The 23471-nt window shown below is 36.7% G+C and overlaps 1 protein-coding gene across 2 annotated transcripts; it reads right to left on the bottom strand.

The window, feature by feature from the left end:
- Positions 1–153: 153 nt before the first annotated feature.
- LOC105034496 (calcium/calmodulin-dependent serine/threonine-protein kinase 1) lies at positions 154–20501 on the bottom strand. Of its 2 annotated transcripts, none has more exons than XM_010909685.4 (11): positions 19350–20498; positions 17560–17690; positions 15383–15424; positions 15154–15262; positions 14903–14981; positions 14498–14794; positions 14304–14416; positions 1248–1355; positions 1115–1177; positions 854–1021; positions 154–646 (listed from the first exon to the last, which is right to left on the bottom strand). In XM_010909685.4, the coding sequence occupies exons 1-11, from the start codon at positions 19833–19835 to the stop codon at positions 509–511; spliced, it is 1734 nt and encodes a 577-aa protein (XP_010907987.1). In that variant the 5' UTR covers positions 19836–20498; the 3' UTR covers positions 154–508. The 2 variants fall into 2 exon arrangements, with proteins under 2 accessions (XP_010907987.1, XP_073104598.1); XM_073248497.1 differs by having other exon boundaries at positions 634–770; positions 19350–20501.
- Positions 20502–23471: the final 2970 nt, after the last annotated feature.

Here is a 23471-nt window from a genome sequence, read left to right as displayed (position 1 = left end):
TAATGATATAAAATTTTAATCCTCAATAGTCCTGTGTATCAATCTTTTTCTCAAACATGATTAGTGTCAATCTGATGGCTCTGATCCCACCTCCACGTCCACCATCCCTCTTTATAGCCCTTCTGGAATGACTACAAATTTCTTCTGATCACATGTAACAAGAGTAAAGATCTTATTGAGGGTAAAAGGAAGTATTACAAGGCAAAGTACCCGCAAACACAGGCATCGACTCCCTTCAATCTTCTATCCTTCCTATCCTCATATGTACATTTCTCCAAACAGCTAGAGTAGACTAACCATCAATATGGCAACAAAAAAAAAAAAAAAAAGAATATCTAAATAAGGTAGAGCTTGAATGCGCACATCACTGACTTGATTTTTCAGTTAGATCCACATCTACTTCCCTGATTCGGAGCATGCATGTAATGTCTGGGCTTCCACTTTCCCTGCCTCATAATTCAGCTGTTGAATGTTGCTCATAGACCATCTTGATGAAAGACAGATGACACTAGGCTTTTGGAATCGAACATGAAGAAACCCCATGTAGAAGTTTAAGGAATCCTAAGAAACTCAGTTTTCCATCGGAATGTCTCACCCAGTCTTGCAGAACAACATGGATGGGGACTGAAGGACTAAGCCCAAGTTCCTGGTGCAACAAAAAATCATCGGGTTAACTATAAAAAAATAAAAATGCAGACCTGGAAGACGGCCTTATAGTGTTGATCATCAGTAAAAGGAGGTTATCATTGCCCCTCAAGCACTTTGATGTACTGGTAGGAGAATTTCAATATATATCATTAAACATAAAATCTGTGTAAAGATAAAATGTAAAATTCTTCCATTTGAATCGTACCGATGCAAGTTCCTCAATCATGATAGGCCTGTTACCATCCTTCTCAAAGAGTTCATATGCACTACGAGCATGGTGCTCCCAACTATCAAGTCCTTCCATCTGATACACACTTACTGCTGCAGCAGCAAATTCCTCAAAATCTAACTTTCTGTACTGAAGAGAACTCACCTGTATTCATCATACCAAGAGAAAACAAAACTTATATATTAATGTTCCAAGATATGAATCGTGAAGTAGTAAAAGTTTCATAATGAGGCATACCATGCTAACAAAATCAAGAACTCTTGAGTCCTTCATGGCATCAGTCGAGTTTTTTAACAATGCCTGCATGCAAATGACATTAGAAATCCATGGAGGAAAGCAAAAAAAAAATCGTATGGAGAAAATAACTAACCATCTTTAAGTTTTGTAAGGAGATATAGCCATTCTTGTTTGGTCCTAACAATGCAAATTGTTCTTGCAGATAGGCAAGCTCAGTCACCGTCAAAGTCTTCGCAAGGGCCTGCCATAAATATATCATCCAAAATATTAGTTGCTTTTGCAGCTTTTTTCTACTTGTCCTGGCCATAATGGTAAGGTGTGAAATGCAGCAGAAAAGGAAATAAACAGCAACATGAACCACCTTACTCACTTGTTATTCAATTTTAAATGGTTCAAATTTCAATAGGCTTGACAAGGATCATAACGCTAACCATCAAGCGTGTTTGTTGCTAGCTCTATGAAATTATTTGCCAATCACAATATAGGAGCCAAATTATGGTTTGCATTTCTTCTTACAACTGGATATTAACCTTCCATCATCATCTGGGATTAGAAAGTTGATGGTGTTTTGACAAACACAAGGCAACACTCAAAATTCTTCACCAATAGAAATACAAATATGCTATTGGCATTATTTTCTAAGATCTATCGCAAAACTAAAATCAGCAATCTTATTTTCTGGAAATGTTTTTGCAACAATTATTGAGTAGGTTACCTTGAAAACTGATATTATCCTATTGGGGAAGTTCTAATAATCTTGCACATACATAGTATTATTTTGAGTATTAAATGCCACAAATACCATGTCCTATTGATGTGTCGCAGCACATCTTCATGCTAAAGATTCAATATAAGCTTGACATTTTAATTCCATTAGCAAATGACAGAAAGCCATAAACTTTTCGAAACATATATATCATTGGAAAGCTATCAAGTAGCAAACCATATAAGTAATCATTCATATTATAGGAGAAGTGAAATGTCATTTTATTCAATAAGGTTCGCCATACCAGTGCATACAACCCTGTACTGGGCATACTGTACCACATCCGTACCAAACTGAGACTTAGTATGGAAGGTATACCGAGACTCGGTATGCCGAACCAACTCTATACCAGACGTATTGACACTATGCCAACATGATACTGTATGAGGTCGATACCAAGATTGCGAACCTACTAAGAGAATGTAGAATTATTTTCACACATTGCACCACTACTTTGCTATACGGATCCTCCATATTGGTTTTGGATAGTATTAGTATTTAAATAGGAATATATATCTTTGATATCTAAAAGGATTTGAGGAGATAGGCTGGTCTCATGATTAATAATCAAAATTATACAAGAAAACTAATTTTACGTTTTCTGGACTATTTGCTAGGTAGACGAATGTATCGTACAAATACATGCATAAAAATTCTACAAAAACTTCTAACACTGAATGCATATAAGATAAATTTGTGCTTAGATAAATAGACATGAACTTAAAACTGATCCATGTCATCACTTAAAGATTACATAAATATTAAAGAAGATAAGCGAATTCAAGTATAATCTCTAGGTACCTCTCCCTCACCTCCATTCTCTTCCAAATTTCAATGTGAGTGGTAGCCTTCCCTCTTCACCTGGGACATAACGGCATAGGGCGAGCCACAGTCAAGCATAACAGAAACCTTATCCATCTTGCTACCTGGTCTAGAATCTCAATCTGAAGCCAACCCATTCATCTACTGATTCCACTTTATCTGGAATTCATGCTTGCAGTTATTGGGCTACACACCACATGTTACTGATTGTTAGTTAGTTCTGCCTCTTTCGATCCAACTGGAGTTAAGACCTGCCATATACTTTTAGCTGGATTTAAACTGTCCTATAGTTGGTTTAATCAGATCAAACCAAAACATTTTTGGTCAGATTCATCTTACAGGACTGATACCCAAGTAGGTCAGAAGCTCAGATCTAGATGTCGTGTTTAAACCAAACCAACAAATTCAGGTTTTGAGTTGGATTGGGTCAAAATCAGTGAGATCTACGATGCGAACAGGGTTAGCATCTCACCATCCCAATTGCACCCATATCATTTGTCCTGATTTTAACTTGCTAACAATTAAACAAGATGTAGCACCCCTTTGAGCATGGGACATGAGATATATAGACAGATTTTACATTTAGAGTTGAAGTCCAGAAGATGATACAAGAAAGTTTGTATGAATCATAATATTGCGTATAGCAGTGCTAGGAGATGAAAACGAATGTAATATCTCAAAGGGATTCTTTTTTCAAGAAAGAGGAATATTGAAAAAGGAAAGGAAAAATATTTAATAACAAAGTTTTCTATGTAAAGTAATAGGAAAAGCATGTACAAGACAATGAGCATTTGACAAAAAATAACTAATTTTATTTTTTTATTTGGATTGAAAATTCATGCTGAGACATTATAATGAATATAACAAGAAAAAAAAGCTTACTCTTTGCTATGTGCTTTGTATTGATCATCAATCACATCAGGTTTAAGATACTGTAGTAATAGTTCTTTATTTGTCCATACAATTATATCATTCGAATATGCAATCCCTTGTTTTCTTTTTATTGAGGGCTAAGATGGGAAGGACCCAGCCAAAATCTGCATGAGGGCGAGATATGAATGCAGGTCATTGTTACGTAATCCCCAATGACTTTACCAACCGCACTAGTTTGGACCTCCACTCTAATATGTAATCCATAATAGATAAGATTTTCATTTCCACCATGATTTTTTATTATTTAAGAGTGAGCTTGTTGCCAAGCAGTATATGATAAAATTGAAAATTTAAAAACATCTCTTTCTTCATCTAATTATCCACATCAAGGGAATGAGATTACCTCGCCACTGGAGGTGAGCAAAATCCAAAACAAATAGGGATTGCAGAGCAGATGCACGTGATCTCCACCCCCATGTATAATTGGCGAACTTAAGTTTGCTTCCATTATGCAATTTCTTGATATGCATTAGTTTTAACATGAAAATAATAGGGTAAAGGCACTAGCAAGTAGTTGTAAGATTTAATCAGATGGTTTAGAGCTGAATCTAGCTACATGGTTGGCATCACAACCACAAACTAGGGGTAAAGGTAGGAGCATGAAGTTGCTTTATATGCATGCATATAAACATGATGTTAGTAGGGCATAAGAGCAAGCAAACTGCTGCAGGAAATAAATGGCTGGCAGAATGGATTCCCATGACTTCATAATTTTTTTTGACAGATTTGGTAACAATAAATTAAAGATAAGGTCCCAGAGTGCCTTTTACATCCATGTCAAGCTCCTAAAATTTAAATCTCCAACAAGTATTCTCAGCTTCTCTTATAAGTCAGTTTATTTGTTATTTTATCCATTTCAGCATAACCTTTAAAAATATTACTCATCTTAAATCAACCTCCTCTTCCAGATTAATTAAATACATCTCCTATTCTTTCATTTATTCCTTATCCTGCCATTGCTCTTATATCCTAGAACAGTATTTTTATTTTCTATGTCATAATTATCTAAATTAAACAATTCTATCCTTCCCTCACAACTGCATTTCGCATTAAACCAGTTCATATTCCTAAGGACAAAGACATCTCACAGTATTTGTCTTTCCTCCTCCTCTTTCTGTATCTGCTTCACCAAATAACCCTCAAACCAATCTTTAGCTTTGCGCATACTACTCGGATTTTAGTTGCTCAGTGCTTAAAAGTAGCAGCTTCCATTTAGGGTAACATACCCCCTTCTGAATCTCCTTGGACGCTCATCCTCCACCTACTTCTTACATGTTTTTACTAATTTTGACCTGCTTCTGCATGCCGGCACCAGACATGCTTGAGTAACCAAGTGTAGGTATTTTGCTGGCCTATCACTAGCACAGCCCATTCCATGCCATGCTGTGCCCAGTGCCTGGCATTTGGCAATAACTGGTACACATGGGCATGGAGCTTTGCCATGTGCCAGTACAGCACTAGCTTCATTATGCCAACCCATGCAAAATGACTTGGATAACACTTTAATCCATGCATTTCACCGCAAATCCAATTTCAGATCAATTAACAAACCTAAAGGGATGAAACATATTTCAATTCTATAAGGTTCCCTACATGTTCCACACTTGACAGATAGTGCATTTGACATCGATTCTTTTGAAACTGTGGTCTTGCTGCAATATGGAATTAGCATTGCCCTGGACTAGAGGAAATTAAAATGTTTTTGTTTCTTCTCCCAATATGCTGTGAATTTGTCAAGAAGCAACGATCACCACTTGGTTCTCCTTTCTCACCCATACCCAGTATGAGAAAGGGAGGTATGATATTATGAAGGTTTCTCCCATAAGTCTTGAATTGTGATTGCAGACAGAGAGAGAGAGAAAGAGAGAGATGACAAAACAACAGACCACCTTCATATTATCGTAATACCATCTTTGAAAGGGTAGAAACAGGAGTTGCCAAAGAATTTTAAAAAAAAAAACAAACTTTTGTATTGATGATGATGGTTTAGACATGCAAGAATTAGTGGGAGTAACCAGCAAAGCCCTAACTGGTCCACCATGTACAGGAAGGAGAATTAATCCCCTTTCAACCACCGCACAGATTCTTTGGTGTTCCAAGATGATAACAACTCATAATTTGTAGTGCAGTTAGCCTTGGTTTAGGGCCCTATTGGCCTATTCAACTTCACCCACCCAATCTACATTGCAGAACAGACTTTTTAGCAGCAAGAATAACCCTAGCCCTTTAGTAGGTGGGTTATCTACAGCTTGCAAAATCTAAACTCACTACCAAATTAAATCTGGTCTGTGCCAGACCTTGCCTGGCCTACCTACAATCTGTTCACTTCAGAAATTCCACACTGTAAATATTCATGAATTGTATGTGAACCATAAACAATGTTAATTTTTGACACATAAGAAAAGGAAATTCTGTAGGCAATTATTATGATCATGGTATTCCGTACCAATCCAAACCGACCAATACACCCCATACCGAACAGTACCGATGGGGAGCTGATTTGGTTCAGGCCAGATTTTCTGAAAATGGCCTGAACCACGCCAAACCGGTCGGTTCGGTACGGTTCAGGGCCCGAACCGAGCCGTACCATGTGGATCACATGGAGGGAGTGGGTGGGTGGGTGGGTGGGGGCTATGCGGTAGGAGAATCTATGGCTCTACCTTGAAAGGCAAAGCCTCCACGAGTCTCTGTGACTCTGACAGGCAGAGCCTCACAAGCTTGTGACTCCGACGACCAATGTGAGTGAAAAAAAATCCCATTCTCTAGTTTTGCAAGGACGATGACAAACCGTGACTCAAATATATTTCAACCGGAAGTAAGGTAATCCATCATTCTCTGGCTAAATAATTTTTTTTCATCTTTTTTTGGCTGAAAAACAACAAGTAGAAAAATAAGAAAAAATCACGCCAAAATTTATGATTTTGGTATGATTTCATTAATATTGTAAATCTTTGGATGATCCACACGATGATGCTGAAATCATTAATTTTTATTAATTATACATATTTTTAAAAATATATATTTTTACAATAAAAATCTAAAAAATTAAAATTCAAAAAAAATATAAAATCAGGATATTGTTTAAGACGATTCAAACTACTTTTAGCATAAATTTTGTCTGATTGTGAAGATTTTGATGCATGATGTGCATAGTAGTCTAGACTTAATTTTGAATAAAATAAAAAAATAAATAGCACCTAACACATGTTAATGGGCTTAGAAAAATACATATAACATCCGTGACATGTTTCTTCTTAGATCTAGCTCAAATATTTTTCTTAAATTTTTAAAATTTAAAAATATTTTTTATTACTTAATAAAAAATATGTAATCAATTTAAAAATATGTAAAATTAGTAATATATTTCATCTAATTCAGAAGTATTATTTGAAGCACATAACATATTTTTCTGAATTAATAAGATTTAAAATTATTATTAAAAATTTAAAAATATATATAAATAAAAATTATAAGAAATTAAAAATATGAAATATATTAATAAAATTTTTTTATGATGAAAAATTATAATATTTTTTCACAATTATTAAACTGATGTGTTTTGTTAAACTTAAATAAATAAGAAAAATGATATAGAGCATGACATTGTTTAGGATCATGTCGAGATGCTCTCGATTCAGCACTATTGGAAATGCAAATAGTGCAGCACAGAATTCAAAAGAGGAAGGATGACTAGATCGAAGCAGCATTTGACTGGTGGTTACTCCGATGTGGCCGATGTGTCAGAAATGCCCACAAGAAGTCCGACAACTAATGAAGCACTTCATTGATTCTAAAACAGCAAAAGAGAGGACAAAACAGAAAAGGACGAAAGTGGACCATCGAGTCGCATAGTCACCTTCCTATCATTTCAGAGTCAGAGAAGGCCTCCACTCCATATGACGAGGCACAGATTGAGGCTGCCATTCAGACAAGACTATATGATCAGTACCAACTGGAGGAGATGATCAGGAACAGAGAGCGATTTACACCGTCATTCCATGAATCGAGGTCCGACTCCACGACCACTGGAGGAGAGTCTGAGTTCAGGAAGACCACCTCAGTCAGGGAGCCTGTCAGTAGAGGCAGGCACAATATTTCATCGATGCTGAAGACTTTTGGCAGTAGGAGGTCCGACAAAGATATTTCAGTAGGAGCCACCATCCATGATTTGGATCCAGACTTTTTTCAGTAATGATTCAAAGCAGTAAAGGATTGACAGTATGTTGAAGGATAAAAAGATGTGACAAGCTATTGGATCATAGTTTTATTTCAGTCACATTCCAGCGAATACAACGGGCAATACTTATATCAATCTGTCATTTCAGCCATACAAGCTACCGGCCCAAGTATAGATCCTCCAACACCTAGAGACATCTATGGTCAGCTTCTTGACAGTAATAAAGAGGATTTACAAAAATGAATTTCTTACAAGAATAAATGATCCGCATACGGACTGATGATGATGTGTGATGATTGGACCAGTCCTACTAGATAGAGTACCATCATTTCTTGACATATTATGATGAAAAAATATTTTTTTATAAATCAATTGATACTTCAGATAAGGTGCACGATGTCGCATACATTCTCGGACTAATGGAGATGATTGATTCGGTAGGAGAGCAAAATGTCATGCAGATTATCATAGATAATGGGCCGCAATATAAGACCACCGAAGAGTTACTGATGGAGCAACGACCGCATATGTACTGGACCCTATGTGCTACACATTGCACTGACCTCATGTTGATGGATATTGGAAAGCTTTGTAGGGTGCAGCAGACAGTAGATTCAACTCAACTCAGACTATTACTAGATTCATCTACAATCATACATGAATCTTGTCATTGATGCAGAAATATATTGAGGAGTAGATCTTGAGATCAGGTATCATACGGTTTGCTACAAAGTACATAGCATTTAATAGCCTTCTGCAGAACAAAAATAGCCTTGCGTTAGATGTTTGTCAGTACCAAATGGCAGAAGAGCAGATATGCGAAGGCCAGTGCTAAGGAAAGTCATGTGGAGAACTTGATGATGAGTCAATCATTTTGACAATGGACTAATAAGATAGTGAAAGTTATCAAAACATTATATGAGATGCTTCACGTCGTGGACAGCGAAACATACCCCCAGATGGACTTCTTATACCATAGATGGAGAGGATAAAGAAAGATCGATGAAATAGATTCGAAACATGTCCAAAAATACATCAACATCATTGAGCACTGCTAGGACTATCAGATAGTTAGGAATTTGCATCTAGCTGGTAAACACGAACTCAAAAATTCTCTAAAAATTTTTCTTCTCTTGTACTTGTATAAGTCTTTAATCATTTGTGAAATTTATTTTCAGCTTACTATTTGAATCAAGGTTCCAACACACCAGATATGGATAACGAGCTTCTCATTGCTCTCCGTAATATGATATATAAGATGGTGCCAGATCTAGAAATCACATTTATGTGTTTGCAAGAAATGTGTTAGGTTAAGTAAGGTGTGAGCATTTAACTTAATTTAATATGTAATAAATAATATATTTATTAATTTAACAAATATATTTTTCACAAACAAAATAGTTTAGAGAGGGGACAAACAGTTTTGGAGTCTAATCGACTGTTGTAAGCAAAAAAAAAATGAATCCAGATAAATTACATATCAATAACGAGAAGACTTTGTTGACATTACATACCTACTAATATCATAAAATCTGATATATAATTTTGCTTAATATTTTTGCAGCTGAATGGTAGATTCATTTTGGACAGTCCGTAAAAAATTTAAAAGATATGGCTATTCGTATTCTTTCCTAGACGGTCTTCTCTAGTGGCTGTGAGCATAATTGATCGACTTTTGTCCTTATCCACAACAAACAGAGAAACCATCTAACATAAAAGCACCTCAAAATCTTATATACATTCACTATAATCTGAGGTTGAAACTAAAATGCATTCAGGATGATGTATAGCTGAAATACATGGATCCGACGATAGATGATTATATCATTGATGATGACGATCCGATGATCGAATGACTTGCAGGCCAACAATAAGAGCCAAAGCTTGATAAATCGGAATCCCCTCCATGACCAGCCAGTATGGTAGCTAGGGAGATCAGGATGGATCCAGAGCAATGGACAGATACAAATATTCCATATAAGATTTTAGCTGATCAGCCACAATCTAAGGAACCACAGGAGAGTTATTCATTATGTGACTCCATATCCGAGACATCCTCCCAGACATTTAAGTGAGAATGTTGAGATGAGGCCGGTCATCTCAAGCAGAAAGAATACATTCATCCTCCTAGGCACAACAAAGTTAGTCATAGAGGAGCACCAAGAGAGCTCGAAAAGATAAAGAAAAAGAAAAGACAATTATAGCACCCTCGAGAGTGCAGAAGTCAGCTGATGATTAGAGAGTGATAATAGTAGTCATGGATTTAATGATCAAAAAAAGATTGGACACGAGATCATTATTCATGAAATGCAGCCACAGGGTGGTGTTCGATTCACCGGTGAGTCCCAGTTTACACATGCCACACAAGAAAGAAACCACGGTGTATGAGCTGATAGAGCTCACGAGCATACGATTTCATATAGACGACGGCCTCCTAGAGATCATCTAACACACGATGCAGCTGTAGATAATCATACACGTGAAGTAGGATCCATAGATGTATCTAGATCATCCTCGCATTATAGATCCTATCATCCATAGGTAGCTTATGATCCATATGGATATGCATATGGTGCATCCAAGACATTGTCTTTCAGTGGCTACTATCCTATGTAGTCCAAAGCATTTTACGGATCGGATTTTGCTGCCGGCATATTTGAATAGGCTCCTCTACAGCCAGGCCATCATCCTGAGGATACCTCTCAGAGGCAGAGTTTAAAAGAGATCTGAGATATCTTACAATCCAAACAAGATACCTTATGGGATGAATATTTAGGACTATAGTGCTACTTAGTTAGAGAGATAGACTGATGTTCCTCCGAAGTATGCGGATGATCCGGATATCTACGAGTATCACAGACACTCAACAAGATATTAGATCAATAGAGATCTTGAAGTTAGTACATTATTTTCTTTTAGTTTATACTTTAGATATATTTAATGAGCTATTTTAGACTTCTTTTATTTTATTTCAAGATGATAGGCTTATTATGTAACATAAATAAATATTAATTTGGATCCAAAGTAGTTTAAAAATTAATAAAAAATAAATTGAAATAAAAAAAAACTGAAAAAATAAAAAAAATTGCATGCCGGTTTCATACCGGCATGCCACACCATACCGACACTCGGTACGGTACAGTATCCAGTACCATACCATACTGGTCAGGAACTAGTACAGGAACCAATACCGTTTCCTAAAACCTTGGTTATGACAATATGAGAATTGAGTGGAATGGAAAGGTAATTTTACACCTGGATTTGGTTGGGAGTGGCATTAAAGACTTAAGAGTCATAACTCTTGTTTAACGTTTCCATGAAAACAAAATCTTTTACTGAAAATCCTCTCCCACTGTCAACAGGATAAAGTAATCACTTTTTAGAACCTAGCTTGAGTAGCAAGGATTTGATGGTAGTACTTTACCATCTATCTTCTCAGATTCTCACTCTGTTAGCAACTCTCATGTTTTCATCAGACATCTCATAAGGTTATTTTTACTCCCTCAGCCAGTTTTGTGACTTTCATCTGACGATCTTCATTAAAGTCCATCCTACATGTCCCCAACTTTAGAAATTATGCTCAACTACGCTAACTAGCAAATTCAGCATTAATCTAGAACTTGTGTTTACCAGTTAGACTACATTTTGATTCCATTGAAAATATTTACTGATACCTAATTCCTGCCTTCTAAAACTATATTATTCATATGTGATTCGAGGGAGAAGCAAACATGTTCCCTCCTTATTCATATGCAACCACCTAATATTCCCTTCCTTTAAATACCATGGTCTCCTAGAAACTGCATCTCCAACAATTCTTATTACTTGTAAGGTCTTTGTATCTCCTGGATATACTCATGACATATTCATCAATCACATCTAATATCATGCTCATTACAAGCACGGAGCAAGAGTTAACATGTATAATCTGAGGAAATGGTAATCTTTAAAAAGACAAAGAAAAGGAATTCGTGCGATGTACTGATCAAAAATAACTTCGGTATGATCACTTAATTAGGCATCGTATTTTGTGATAGCACTAAAAAAAAAAAGAATCTAATGCAAAAAATTAAATTATATATTATGTAAGTTCTTGTTAGAGCTCTGGTATCAATCATTATTGATTGAAGAAACAAAATAGATCCACCATGATGAGTAAAAGTGAGATGCCAAAGCAACACCGACTACCTATATATGAGCTTCCTGTCACCAAGGGTTCTATCTTGGCTGAGATCTCCACTAGTATTGCATCAGGTACCCCTCAATATGATACATGGAATATCTTGGCTTCTATTATCTCAGCCAATATAAGCCAATAAAACCCAAGATATCTATGTGACATAAACATATTAGCCCATATTTTTCAATCACCTTTTTAATTCCTTAATCAGATTTTCAATTAATAAATTTCAAAATCAGTCCCTACATATAGTTGATAATCTTGGATTTACCAATCAACCAAGATTTTGATATCTCAATCATATGTTATTGGCTTAGATATCGAAAAATCTCAGTTTTTTCCAAACTGTCATGCATTCCATATCTGTCAAGATAAACCAAGACCTCATTACAAATCTCAGTCTTCATTACCGAAGAAAATGACAGATATCTCAGCTTTTGAAAGCCTTTCCTTACATAAACCTTCTCCTAGTCTTTCACCTTAAAATAAACTTTAATTAATTCAATCTCCAAACAGAATATGATGACTTTGGGAGGGAAAAATGCATAAACATTTTGCAGAAAAAGGTACTCAAATTCCTCAACCTCAAGTTGGTTTATTACCAAACTTATGTCTTAGAATCCGATAGCTTCTTTCATTCTTTAGTTGTTTTCAATGCACTATAGTGCTAAACTAAAATAAAAGCTGAACCCTTGAGAAGATGATGACACATGAATGCTCGTGACTTAGGATCTCTATGAATTTACATTTTCATAGATAAAATTCTAGCTGAAAGTCATGTTTCGTTTATGGGTTGACTATAGCATGCTGTGGCCTAATTCACGACAGTTTCTAGATTACATGTGACTTATCTCTTGGATTTTAGTCTCTTCATCATATCATTTTGACGAAGCATACCGAAATTAATTTCTTTAGATGCTTATATACTTTATGACATGCACATATGCAAATAAATACTTATCAACCTAAATACATGCTTCCATGCAGGCTTTTGGCATGCAAGCTCTCTCCCTCTACATCCTAAAACAGAGACTTTTGGATCCAAATCATTGATTATGATTTACACATCCTAAAATATATGTGAATTAAAATTCGACAGGTCTGGTTGCTTCTACCAATATTGTTTCGCTCCATTAAAATTGTCTACTTTGGGCACTTAATATATAGCTGGGAAATCATGAAAACATTTCCTTTTTAGCTTCTAAACTTTTAAAATGTTGTAGATCATGATTAACTGGATTTGCATTATAGATTTTCCATCGTTTATTTTACACCAGTAGGATTGAAGCCCTAATGGTGCCAAAAGGACTGTGGATTCTCTCTACCTCTGTATGTGTGTGTATGTACAAACATTGGATCTTGCACATGAAATGCACATGATCTAATCAGTAAGAAGGATCAGTTGACAAATAGCTGTGATCCCATCAGTGAAAATAAATTAAGGATAAATATGGTTACTTTTAGTTCATATGCTGTTTGGTAATCATTTCATTTGAGTCTATATGGAGGATATATTTACTAAAAGAAGAGTAAATTTTTGAAAAGATTTAGGGAATCCACAGCCCTTATGATGCTCAGACTTCAATAGAAGTCCAACATACTCTTCACTTTCTTTCATTAGAGATTTTTTTTAGAGTCCTGCTTACCTTTCTCGCTGCCTCCTATCTCACATGTGACATCACATGAGGTACTGTTTAACATCCAGATTGGACAACAGTTAATGAACGTCCCTGGAGTTTGTTATACAGTGGGAGTGCCACCACCGAGCTTCCGGCCCTCTCTATTGGAAGAGGGGTACCAACCAATGGACTGTAAGTCTTGTTGCATATCTTTATGCAGTCATACCAGAGTCTGGTACCAACCATTTAGGCTCATTGGTTTGCAAATTCCTCATGGCTGAAGAACTTGATCACAAGCTGTGCAAATTGGAGACCTCGTACTAATATAACCATGAGTCTAATCTCAAAGAATAAATTCTTGGGATTCTTTTCCTGGATAAGTTTCACAATGGTTAAAAATCCTATAGAGCATGAATGTTTAAATGTACAGCAAAAGTTGTAGGATTTGCTTGTAGCTTATAAAAGTGTTGCAGATAAAAGGGAAAAAAAAAGTCATATAGGCAAGGTTCTCAGATACATAAATTACCCATTTCTTTAAAAAGACACCCATGAAAATTGATATTTTTGCATCTTTTGTCTTGAAAAAAAAAAACAAAAGCTAATTCATAAAACAGGTCAAAGGACTTGATTTCACAGGAAATTAAATCTTAAAAAATAATTTATTCATTTCCATTCAAGAAGAAAGAGCGTACCCTCAAAGCTGATTTTCTTAAAGAAGAAGAACATACATAAGCTCTTACAAGCTTATAAATTATAATATCCAAAGGAATCTTGATCTCTTGAGAATCTCGGATCCAAGGATGACCTGTGTTAAAGTAATCACATTTTGGGTTATTGATAATTTTATATAATGAATTTGATCATTCCAAGGTAAAAAGGAACTTACTGAGAGCCTGTGAAGCAGTCATTCTCTTACGATAATCCTTATTCAGCAACCTCTTGACGAAATCTTTAGCCTCAGCAGACAGAGAAGGCCATGGAGCTTCCTCAAAGCTTGGCTCTGCCTTCAAAACAGCACGAAATATACCTGACTCTGTCCTTGCCCAGAAAGGGCGGCTTCCACAGAGCAAAATATATGCAATGACACCAATACTCCACATGTCTGCCTCAGTCCCATAAGATCTGTGAAGAACTTCAGGAGCAACATAATATGCACTTCCTACAATATCGTTCAGCCTTTCACCTGCTCATTTCCAATGATTATATCAAATTATATTTCAAATCAAACATGAAGTAAGATAAGAATGAAACAGCAAGGATCAAATTGCCGGAGATATCTCATCAGACCAACCTGGATTCACAAAGTCTGACAAACCAAAATCTATGGCCTTCAAGGTCGCCTTCTCATCCTTCGAACTAAAAAGAAAATTCTGAACCACAAAATAGGAACAAGGATTACAAAGACTTTTAAGAATGAGATTTAGAGAAAGTGGAGGGGGGCCAATCAGTGTAGGTTATTGGAAATTCTACATCAGAATTTCCTAAAACAACACTTTCTTTGAATCTTAGTTCTTAACATTTTCACTTTGATTATGCAACCACCTCTGGCTTCAGATCTCGGTGAACGACACCCTGAAGATGACAAAATGATACAACATTCAATATCTGGACCATGACAGCCTTGGCATCTTCTTCTGAATATTTTCCACCCCTACAAAATGAATAAAACAATAATTGTTCATAAGTGGCATGATTTAGGCACCAAAATAGGTAAGAGTGTTACCAACTACATGATAATGTAACATATATGCAATTATTACTTTAAAGATACCTCGAGAGTATCCTGTCTAACAATTCGCCACCTTTGCATAACCTGAAATGAACAAAAACAATACTATAAGCTCCAACATATCAAATGATCTGCTATTGTATAGATTTCTAGCTACATGTTTAAATAATGTCAAATGAAGCCTTCCCAGCCTTTTTTTGGAGCAGTAAGCTAGTCTATGGAATAGCAATCCTCACCTAACTTGTCTAAATTCATATGCATGTGCTTATAATCAGGATATAAACATGAAACCTAGAGAACATTCCTGAAAGGCTATTGCTGACTTCATGGGCAGAGCCATGAATGACCCTTGGGGGAGGATGGGGTGCCAAGAGAAAAGGATTAGCAATTATGATGATTTTTTGACCAAAAAAATTATGAACACATTGCGCTAGGCTTTGTTTTCTTCAAGTTTGTTAAATTTAGCTTATTATATGTATAAAATATGTCATAGAACTTGTCATTTGTAATTGAAATACATGCTGCCCTGATCATGCAATCATTAAAAAATAATAGCACCTATCAGCAAATAGTCTTATTTAACGTTTAAAGGAAACAAACCAGCAATAGAAAAAAATGTGAACACACACACACACACAGAGAGGATAGGAACTATAAAGATATAAAAGCATAAAAAACTTCAAAGGTTCCTTGAAGGTTGATCTTTTTAACTTTTCCCCACAAAAATATGCAAATAGATGCTATCCAAGCAAAAGTAGCACCGATTTGCTGTTGTGTTTTGGGGTAGGGGTACAAAGGGGAAGGGTCGCATGCAAGTGATGGGGAAAGAAAGCTCCACTATTTTGTTTTCATCCAGCAATATCCAGTAAATTCATCCACCATTCAATTCAGATTGGTTTCACCAATCAGACACATCAGTAGATATATGTTTTATGTCATTTAATCAACAATCATTAGATTAGTGAGATGATGGAGAGAACTGGATGGACAAGATGGAATTTAGAGAGGATACGGCAATCTTGAGGGAAGGGCACTCGAAAAGCTAGCTAATCATGGGCAACAACACTAAAAGCAAGAAAGATAGTCAAAAATGAGCTAAAAGACGCCCCAAGAGTGTGGAAATTTATGTGACACATTGAAAGCGAGATTGTTTGTCTCAGTTTGTTCAAAACAATAAACTTTTATACTTTTTCCATTATATCATAGCTCTTTGAGGAGCATATTAGCAGTTTTTTAGCTTGCCAAATAAAAAAAAATTCTTCATCAAGAAGGATACCTTTCAAACTTTTCCTGTTAAGGATGAGAGCCCAAGGTGGCAGGTGATTTAGAAAAGTTTCAAATAGATGCATTAGTTACCCAAAAAATTGGTAAGAATCGAGGGACCGGAAAGGAGACATGTCAAAATTTTAGGAGGAGGAAAGCTAGATTTTATATGCCTCCCTCGCCGTGCAACTGGTTTAATTCATATCAATAATGGGTTTAAACTATCTAAGACTTTAAGCTACAAAACTAAGACACATAAACTTGGTTCTGGTAGGACCAGAAGTGATAATTTAACGATATTAAGAATTAAGATACATAATCTTTTAAAACCACATAAATCCTCCGCTGCATTATAATTTATTTGACAATCCAGTGTACATTAACACTCTGATAGTTATCCAACATGATTATATCTGGGATACGACCACTTTTGCAAGACAAACTTCTGCCATTAAACCTAGAATAATAAATAATAAACAGTTTACTAAAATAAACTGCCACTTCACAAGATACATTGTTTACTAGTAAACCTAGAATATTCTGTGATGAACAGATGAATCAAACTTTAAACAGACTGCAGAAAAAAAAAAACAAAAAAAAGCACCATAAAAAATAATGAATGGTAGAATATATTGACAACCGAATTCATCCATAAGATAACTTAAGGTACTTGAGAAACTTCTAGATAGGGACCAGTGAATGTTTTTTCACACTGCTTAATTAATGAATCAAAACACAGAAGAACAAATGCACTGATGGATTATAGAGAAACATGTGAATGGAAAACCAGATTGATAAAGTTGCAAACAAAGTCATAAATATGTATGTACCATATCTACGTATGCTCTCTGTTTCCAAAACCAGATTGATAAAGTTGCAAACAAAGTTATAAGAAAAATGTGATAATGCAATTCAAATTTATTTAACCAAATTGCATTAACGCAATTAAAACTTACTCCATTACAATATACACATTGTCCTCATCCTCGTGAGCATCATAGAACCGCACAAGATTCTTGTGTCCTGTAAGAGAACTCAGTATTCTCACTTCTCTTCTCACATCTTCAACAGAAATAGCTGTCGTCATCTGTCAATGCACTTCCCTGATGAGAAACATATTGAGGGATATTTCTATTTGTCTGCCAATCTACATTACAATAATTCCAATTAAACAGGTAAAAGTAAGCCATCATTCATTAAAAAAATATGGATGTCTGGTAACAAAATATGATTGCTCGAAAGCAGATTGAGGGATACATGTTATTCTATGCCATTATCTTTTTTCAGTACAATGCCATTATCTTTTCAAAGGCTTTTATTTCTATATTTGATAAACAACAGTTAGTACAACACTTTCATGATCAATAGTAGAGCTAAGAATGCAATTCCTCATACTAAGATCACAAAGATTGATGCCTTGGTTGGTTGGTGATTCAATTCCATGTCACGATGATAGTTGGATTATATAGAGTAACTTGTACATTAAACACCAAAACGTTCTCCATACCATTCTCTATATTTCTCCTCCTCTCTAATTGTTAAGCTTATTAGAATTCCTTTCCTGCGTAGTTTAATAAAACAAACCTTTTTTACATGCCATCTAGAACCATTCAAGCAACAAAGCATCAATGCACCACGGTTGCATAAATGGGTCATACCGGCCATTATAAAAAAAATCCAGTCACAGACAGATTTTTCTGGTACAGTCAGATGAATGACCATTACTAAGGAACAGTAATGCATTATTAAATTGGTTACCAAACGATAATATTTTGGAACAGTAAATTTATATACGAGGCGCCAATTCCATGATAACAGGTTTGGGTTCATCTGATAATAGCAAGTTATAAACTACAAACCCAAAATAAGATACCCAGAAACCAGATTAATATGCCCCAGTAACTATTTATTATGACTTATCTTTTCTTCTATTATGCTTAACTGAAATATGCAGCATGCACAAATATGATGAGTACATTACTTCATTCATCTCATACAGGAAACTAGGGAAGGAATAATATTTGGCATGATATTTTCAGCATTATAGTTAAATCTGTCATTGTGAGTACTAAATGAATCCTCAGAGAAACCACATATGAACATTATAGAAAGACCAAACAAAAATCCAGATTGTCAAATTGTATTGTTACTAACTGCAGTAAATATGTATACCCAAATAACTCAACGGCATACAACTGTCAGTAAAACAGGTACCATTAAAAAAATACTAAATTTCTAGTTAGAAGCACCCAAGTCAAGCCCGGAAAACATCACAATTCTAATTATAACAAAATATAAAGGGGAAAAAGCGACAATAAGAAAAGAAAGAAGATAGCTTAGAAATGCATTTAAGAAGTCTATTACAAAACACTAAAGTAAAATTAATCAGTTACCAATCTTAACCAAACATGTCACTGAAATGAATCATAAACAAGAATGGACTATTTCTATTTGTAAACTATACAAACTGGCCACTGTCCAACAATCCATTCATATTCAACCAGAAAAAGAAAAAAGAAAAAAAGTCATTTGGCACAGATCTACTTCTACATGATAACAGAAAACATCAACATTCCCAGAAGAAGTCATGTGGTCTGAAGGCATATATACTCAGCATGAAATCAGAAGCTTTGCATGCAAAAATGACAAAAACAACTTCACAGCTAGACACATCCAAAAGCAAAGGTTTCACCTTTAGTGTTGTCATAAAAATATGATCATAGATCAAGCATCACAGAACACGGACCTTAGCTTTCGGAATAACCTTGACAGCCACCTCCTCGCCCTTCAGTTCTCCCTTCTTCGCCTTGCCAGAGCATGTATACCCAAAATGCCCGCGCCCAACCTCTTCTCCAAGCTCGTACTTTGCGAAGAACTGCTTCGAGAAGCCGAAACTCTTGTCCAGTCCCAGTTCAACCTCGCTGCCCTCCGGGATAGAGGCCTCGTTCGGCTTCACCGATCCATGTCGTCGGGCGAGCAAAGCCTTGATGTGCTTCGCCGGCGATGGAGGAGGGAATGGCCGCTTGAAGATCCGGAGAGGGGTCGAGTTGACGCTGGAATTGGCCGGGGAGCCCTTGTAAGAGCTCGGCAGAGGGCTCGGGACGTAGAAGGAGAACTTAGGCTGCTTCGGTGTGCCAGGATTTGGCGGCAGGGGCTCCTCAATTTTGGGTACTGCAGGGATTTCTTCTTGGTTGTCTGGGTTTTGGATCGGTTTTCCATTGCAGAGACCCATAGAAACCAAAACCCGGTCCGGGGAACCCAAAAAGTGCCAGACTTTGGAAAAAATGAACAAGAAAAAAAAAGCCTCAGAATTTAGGAATCCAGGAGAACGACCTCCGTAATTAACTAGAAAAGATCACAAAGCCTCAGCTCTCAGCTCAAAGATGATCTTAAACAAGTCTAATCCTTCACATTTCTACTTGGGGAACATCCAGGAAAGGAAAAGACTCGGAGGAATGACACAGAGCAGCCTGAATCCAGGAGGAGGAACCAAAAACAGAAAGAAAAAACAAATCAAAATTTGAGGGAATTGGGGATCAGGAAATGGATAAAGATTTCAACTTTAAGGAGAAGAGAGGAGAAAGGGAGGAAATTTTCAAAGGAAAGGGTAGAATCTCATGGATTTGACAAAGAGCCTGAGAGGTGCCTGGGATTTGCAAAGGGAAAGGAGATCTTCCCTCTCACAAGGAGGAAGATGCTGAACAAGGTGTGCAGGGAGGGGAAGGAATTTGATAGAAAAAATAAAAAGAGGAGAGAAAAGGGAGAAAAGGAATCACTTTCTTTTGCTTTTCAGCTCTCCTCTGGGGGGTGGCAGCTGTCCCTTGCCATTAGAGAGAAGAAAACCCATTGCTAATGTTGCGAGCTGTGGGTGGTCTCACTCATACCCGAGACAGTCCCTTTCAGCGCACCCCAAAAATAAAAGCATCTACTCCACTCGTTGGAGTCCAACAACTGCTGATGCTGCAGCATATGTGGAAGTTGACTTGCCTCTGGGGAGGGCTCTTAGTTTGAGGCCTTGATCACATTTGGGCTTAGGCTGGCCATGTGTGCCAAAAACTGAAAGGTAAACTGCCCCTCCATCCAAATACTGATAGGACCGGAATGTTAGACTTGTTGCAGTGTGTCTTATTTCTCCACACAAGATATTTAGTCAGAGGGAATAATGTATCAATGTGCTGTACACCTTAGATCGTATCAATGCGGTGTCTCCACTTCCATGGTCCTCCAATCGATGAAGTCCTTATCATGTGGTTGGGTGTGGGGGCCTCCAAACAGCCTTTCAAAACCTTCTAGTTGGGAATCTTAAAAGAGGCCATCATTCAACATCATATTGTTGAGAATAGCAGTCCTTCCTCTTTGCTTCATTGGATTGTTAATTAGCGCATGGAACCAGGAAGCCTTTGAGCTGGATCCGCTTTTAAAGGTGTGTTCTGTCTCTCGCAGAATTGGTCATAGAACAAGAAGTTAGGCATCAAATTGATAGCCTCTGAATGATGTTTTGGAGCACCCAATGGATATCACAAATATGCTATAGATCTTGTACAAAATTTGTGCTTTTTAGATCACATGTATAGAGAAATTCTTGATACACCACCCCCAGTGTAGCAAAAATACATTGCCTCATCTGATTAGACCACATAACCATCATTTTTCACACATAACCATCATTTTTCAATATGTGTTTAATGCCTATAGTTTCACTTTTTCATTTGAAATTTTGAATGACGAAAATGTCTCTCTTTTTATGAAAAAATTATGACATCTTATGACCATATTATAATATTCTACGATCAAATTATAACTTCCTATATAAGATGTCATAATGTTTCTTCTAAAAGTCATAAAGTGAGAAGCATATTTTCGTCATTAAAAATTTATAAAATTTTTGAGTGATGAAAATGCTCCACCTTTATTATGACATCTTATAAAAAATTATGATATCCTATGCAGAAATTTATAATTTCATCATAAGATATTATAATATAGACACAGGTATCATTCAAAATTTCGAACGAAAAAATGAAACTAAAGACATTAAATGCACGTTAGAAAGTGGTTAGACAAAAATTTTCCTTCCATATTATGACATTCTAGGGTCAAATTATGACTTCTTGTGTATGAAGTCATAATTTGACCACAGAATATCATAATATGATCACAATATATCATAATTTTTTAAAAAAAGAAGGATATTTTCATCATTCAAAATTTCAAATGAAAAAGTAAAACTGCAAGTATTAAATGCATATTGGAGAGCGGTGGCTATATAGACCAATCGGATGAGGCGATACACTCCACGTTAGATTTTCTACACCAAGGGCGATGTACAAAAAATTTCTTCATGCATACATCAACATCCCATGAATCAAAAAAATCCACATATCCTTCATTTCAGATAAGGCTGGGCTAGGTCGGGTTAGGCCATACCCCGACTCAAGCCCAATTCAAAACTTTTTTTCGAGCTTTAGGCCGAGCTTAGGCCTAAAATTTTTTGAAAGACACAGGCCCAAACTTGACCTGACCACGATCCGAATCTAATTGGACCGACCCAGGACCCATACTATCTCTCTTCCCTCTCTTAAAAAATTAATAAACAAACTATGCCCTAACCTGTTCCAACCACAATGACAATGATGATTATTGGATCTTTGACGATGACGACGATCTCTTGGAGCTCAAGCTTAGCCTGGTCGGTGCGGCAATGTCGGCGAAGGTGATGCCTATCTCTAGGATCTCTTGGAACTTAGATTTGGATCAGTCGAAGTCTATGGGGCCACCAAGGCCCCTGGGGCTACCTTTAGGGCCCCTCTGGACATGACGGAAAAGGAAGAAGAGCCCGATGAAGGCGAGAAAAAAGAAGAGGAGGTTGCTGATGAAAGTGAAGAGGCCGTTACCACCATCACCCTCGAAGATGGAGATGCCGACACCATTCATGACGAAGATATTAATAAGATCGAGATTGCTAGGGGTTGTCAATGGTGGTGAGCTCGAGGGCACTACCATCCTTGTTAAAGCAGAATGCTCCACCTGGCCCTTCTACACCAAGGTAAGTGGGAGCCCTCAAGGAGGTCTGGAGATGGCTGGGGCTTGGGGGCGGTCAAAAGGGACTGAGAAAAGAGACTTGAAGGGGTGGACTCCATTTAGATTGGATGGGAGGGGACTAGGAGAAGTGACTCAAGTAGAAGAAATTATTACATGCACCAGATGCAAGTGAACCAAGGCAAATCTCAAAGCATATGCACGGTGGATAGCACGCAATTGGGAATTGGTGAAATACAAGGGATAGCATGGCATGTTATGCACCAGAGGATTTGATCAGGCTGGACTTTGGGCTAAAGCACGGGCCAAGCCAAAGATATATTTAAGCCTAGCTCGAAAGATAAATGTGCCTTATAATTAGGCCCAAGCTTGATCTGAGCTGCTTCGAACCTAGCCCGAAGTCTGGCCCGAAGTCGAGCTGATTCGATGGGTCTCGAGCCGACCCTAGCCCTAATTTCAGATCAAAAAGTTCAGCAATTCGGGACAGCTGAGCTACTAATGAGGGAGAAGAAATGTAGCTCTATAACATGTATCATATAGATTTGTTAGAGCCTCAAGAAATAAGAGATGAAATTAGAAATCAAATAAGCCTACCCTTGATCCAAAAAAATCTCCAAACTTGATGTAGATCACTTTGATCATGATGAATAGAGTTGGATAGGGTCAAAAGCAAGATCCACCATATCAAAAAGTTAAGTGGCAGGCCAAAATTCTAGAGACCATAACTTAGCTATGTAACATCCTATTGACATGATTATTCTTTTAAAATCAGATAGTCTTTTGAGATTTATGCTGTGATGCTTCTCCTTTTAAGGGGTGGCACACCTAG

The sequence above is a fragment of the Elaeis guineensis genome, chromosome 14, assembly GCF_000442705.2.
Source record: "Elaeis guineensis isolate ETL-2024a chromosome 14, EG11, whole genome shotgun sequence".
NCBI classification, from domain to species: Eukaryota; Viridiplantae; Streptophyta; class Magnoliopsida; order Arecales; family Arecaceae; genus Elaeis; species Elaeis guineensis.
This window is presented reverse-complemented; position numbering and strand designations above follow the sequence as displayed.

What these genes read in the sequence shown, in the direction of transcription:
- LOC105034496 (XM_010909685.4), bottom strand. Translation starts at nt 19,835, where the DNA reads ATGGGTCTCTGCAATGGAAAACCGATCCAAAACCCAGACAACCAAGAA. An exon ending in GTCAGACTTTGTGAATCCAG is followed by an intron (nt 14,795 to 14,902) that starts GTTGGTCTGATG and finishes GGAAATGAGCAG; the next exon opens with GTGAAAGGCTGAACGATATT. An exon ending in TAAGAAAATCAGCTTTGAGG is followed by an intron (nt 1,356 to 14,303) that starts GTACGCTCTTTC and finishes TATTTATGGCAG; the next exon opens with GCCCTTGCGAAGACTTTGAC.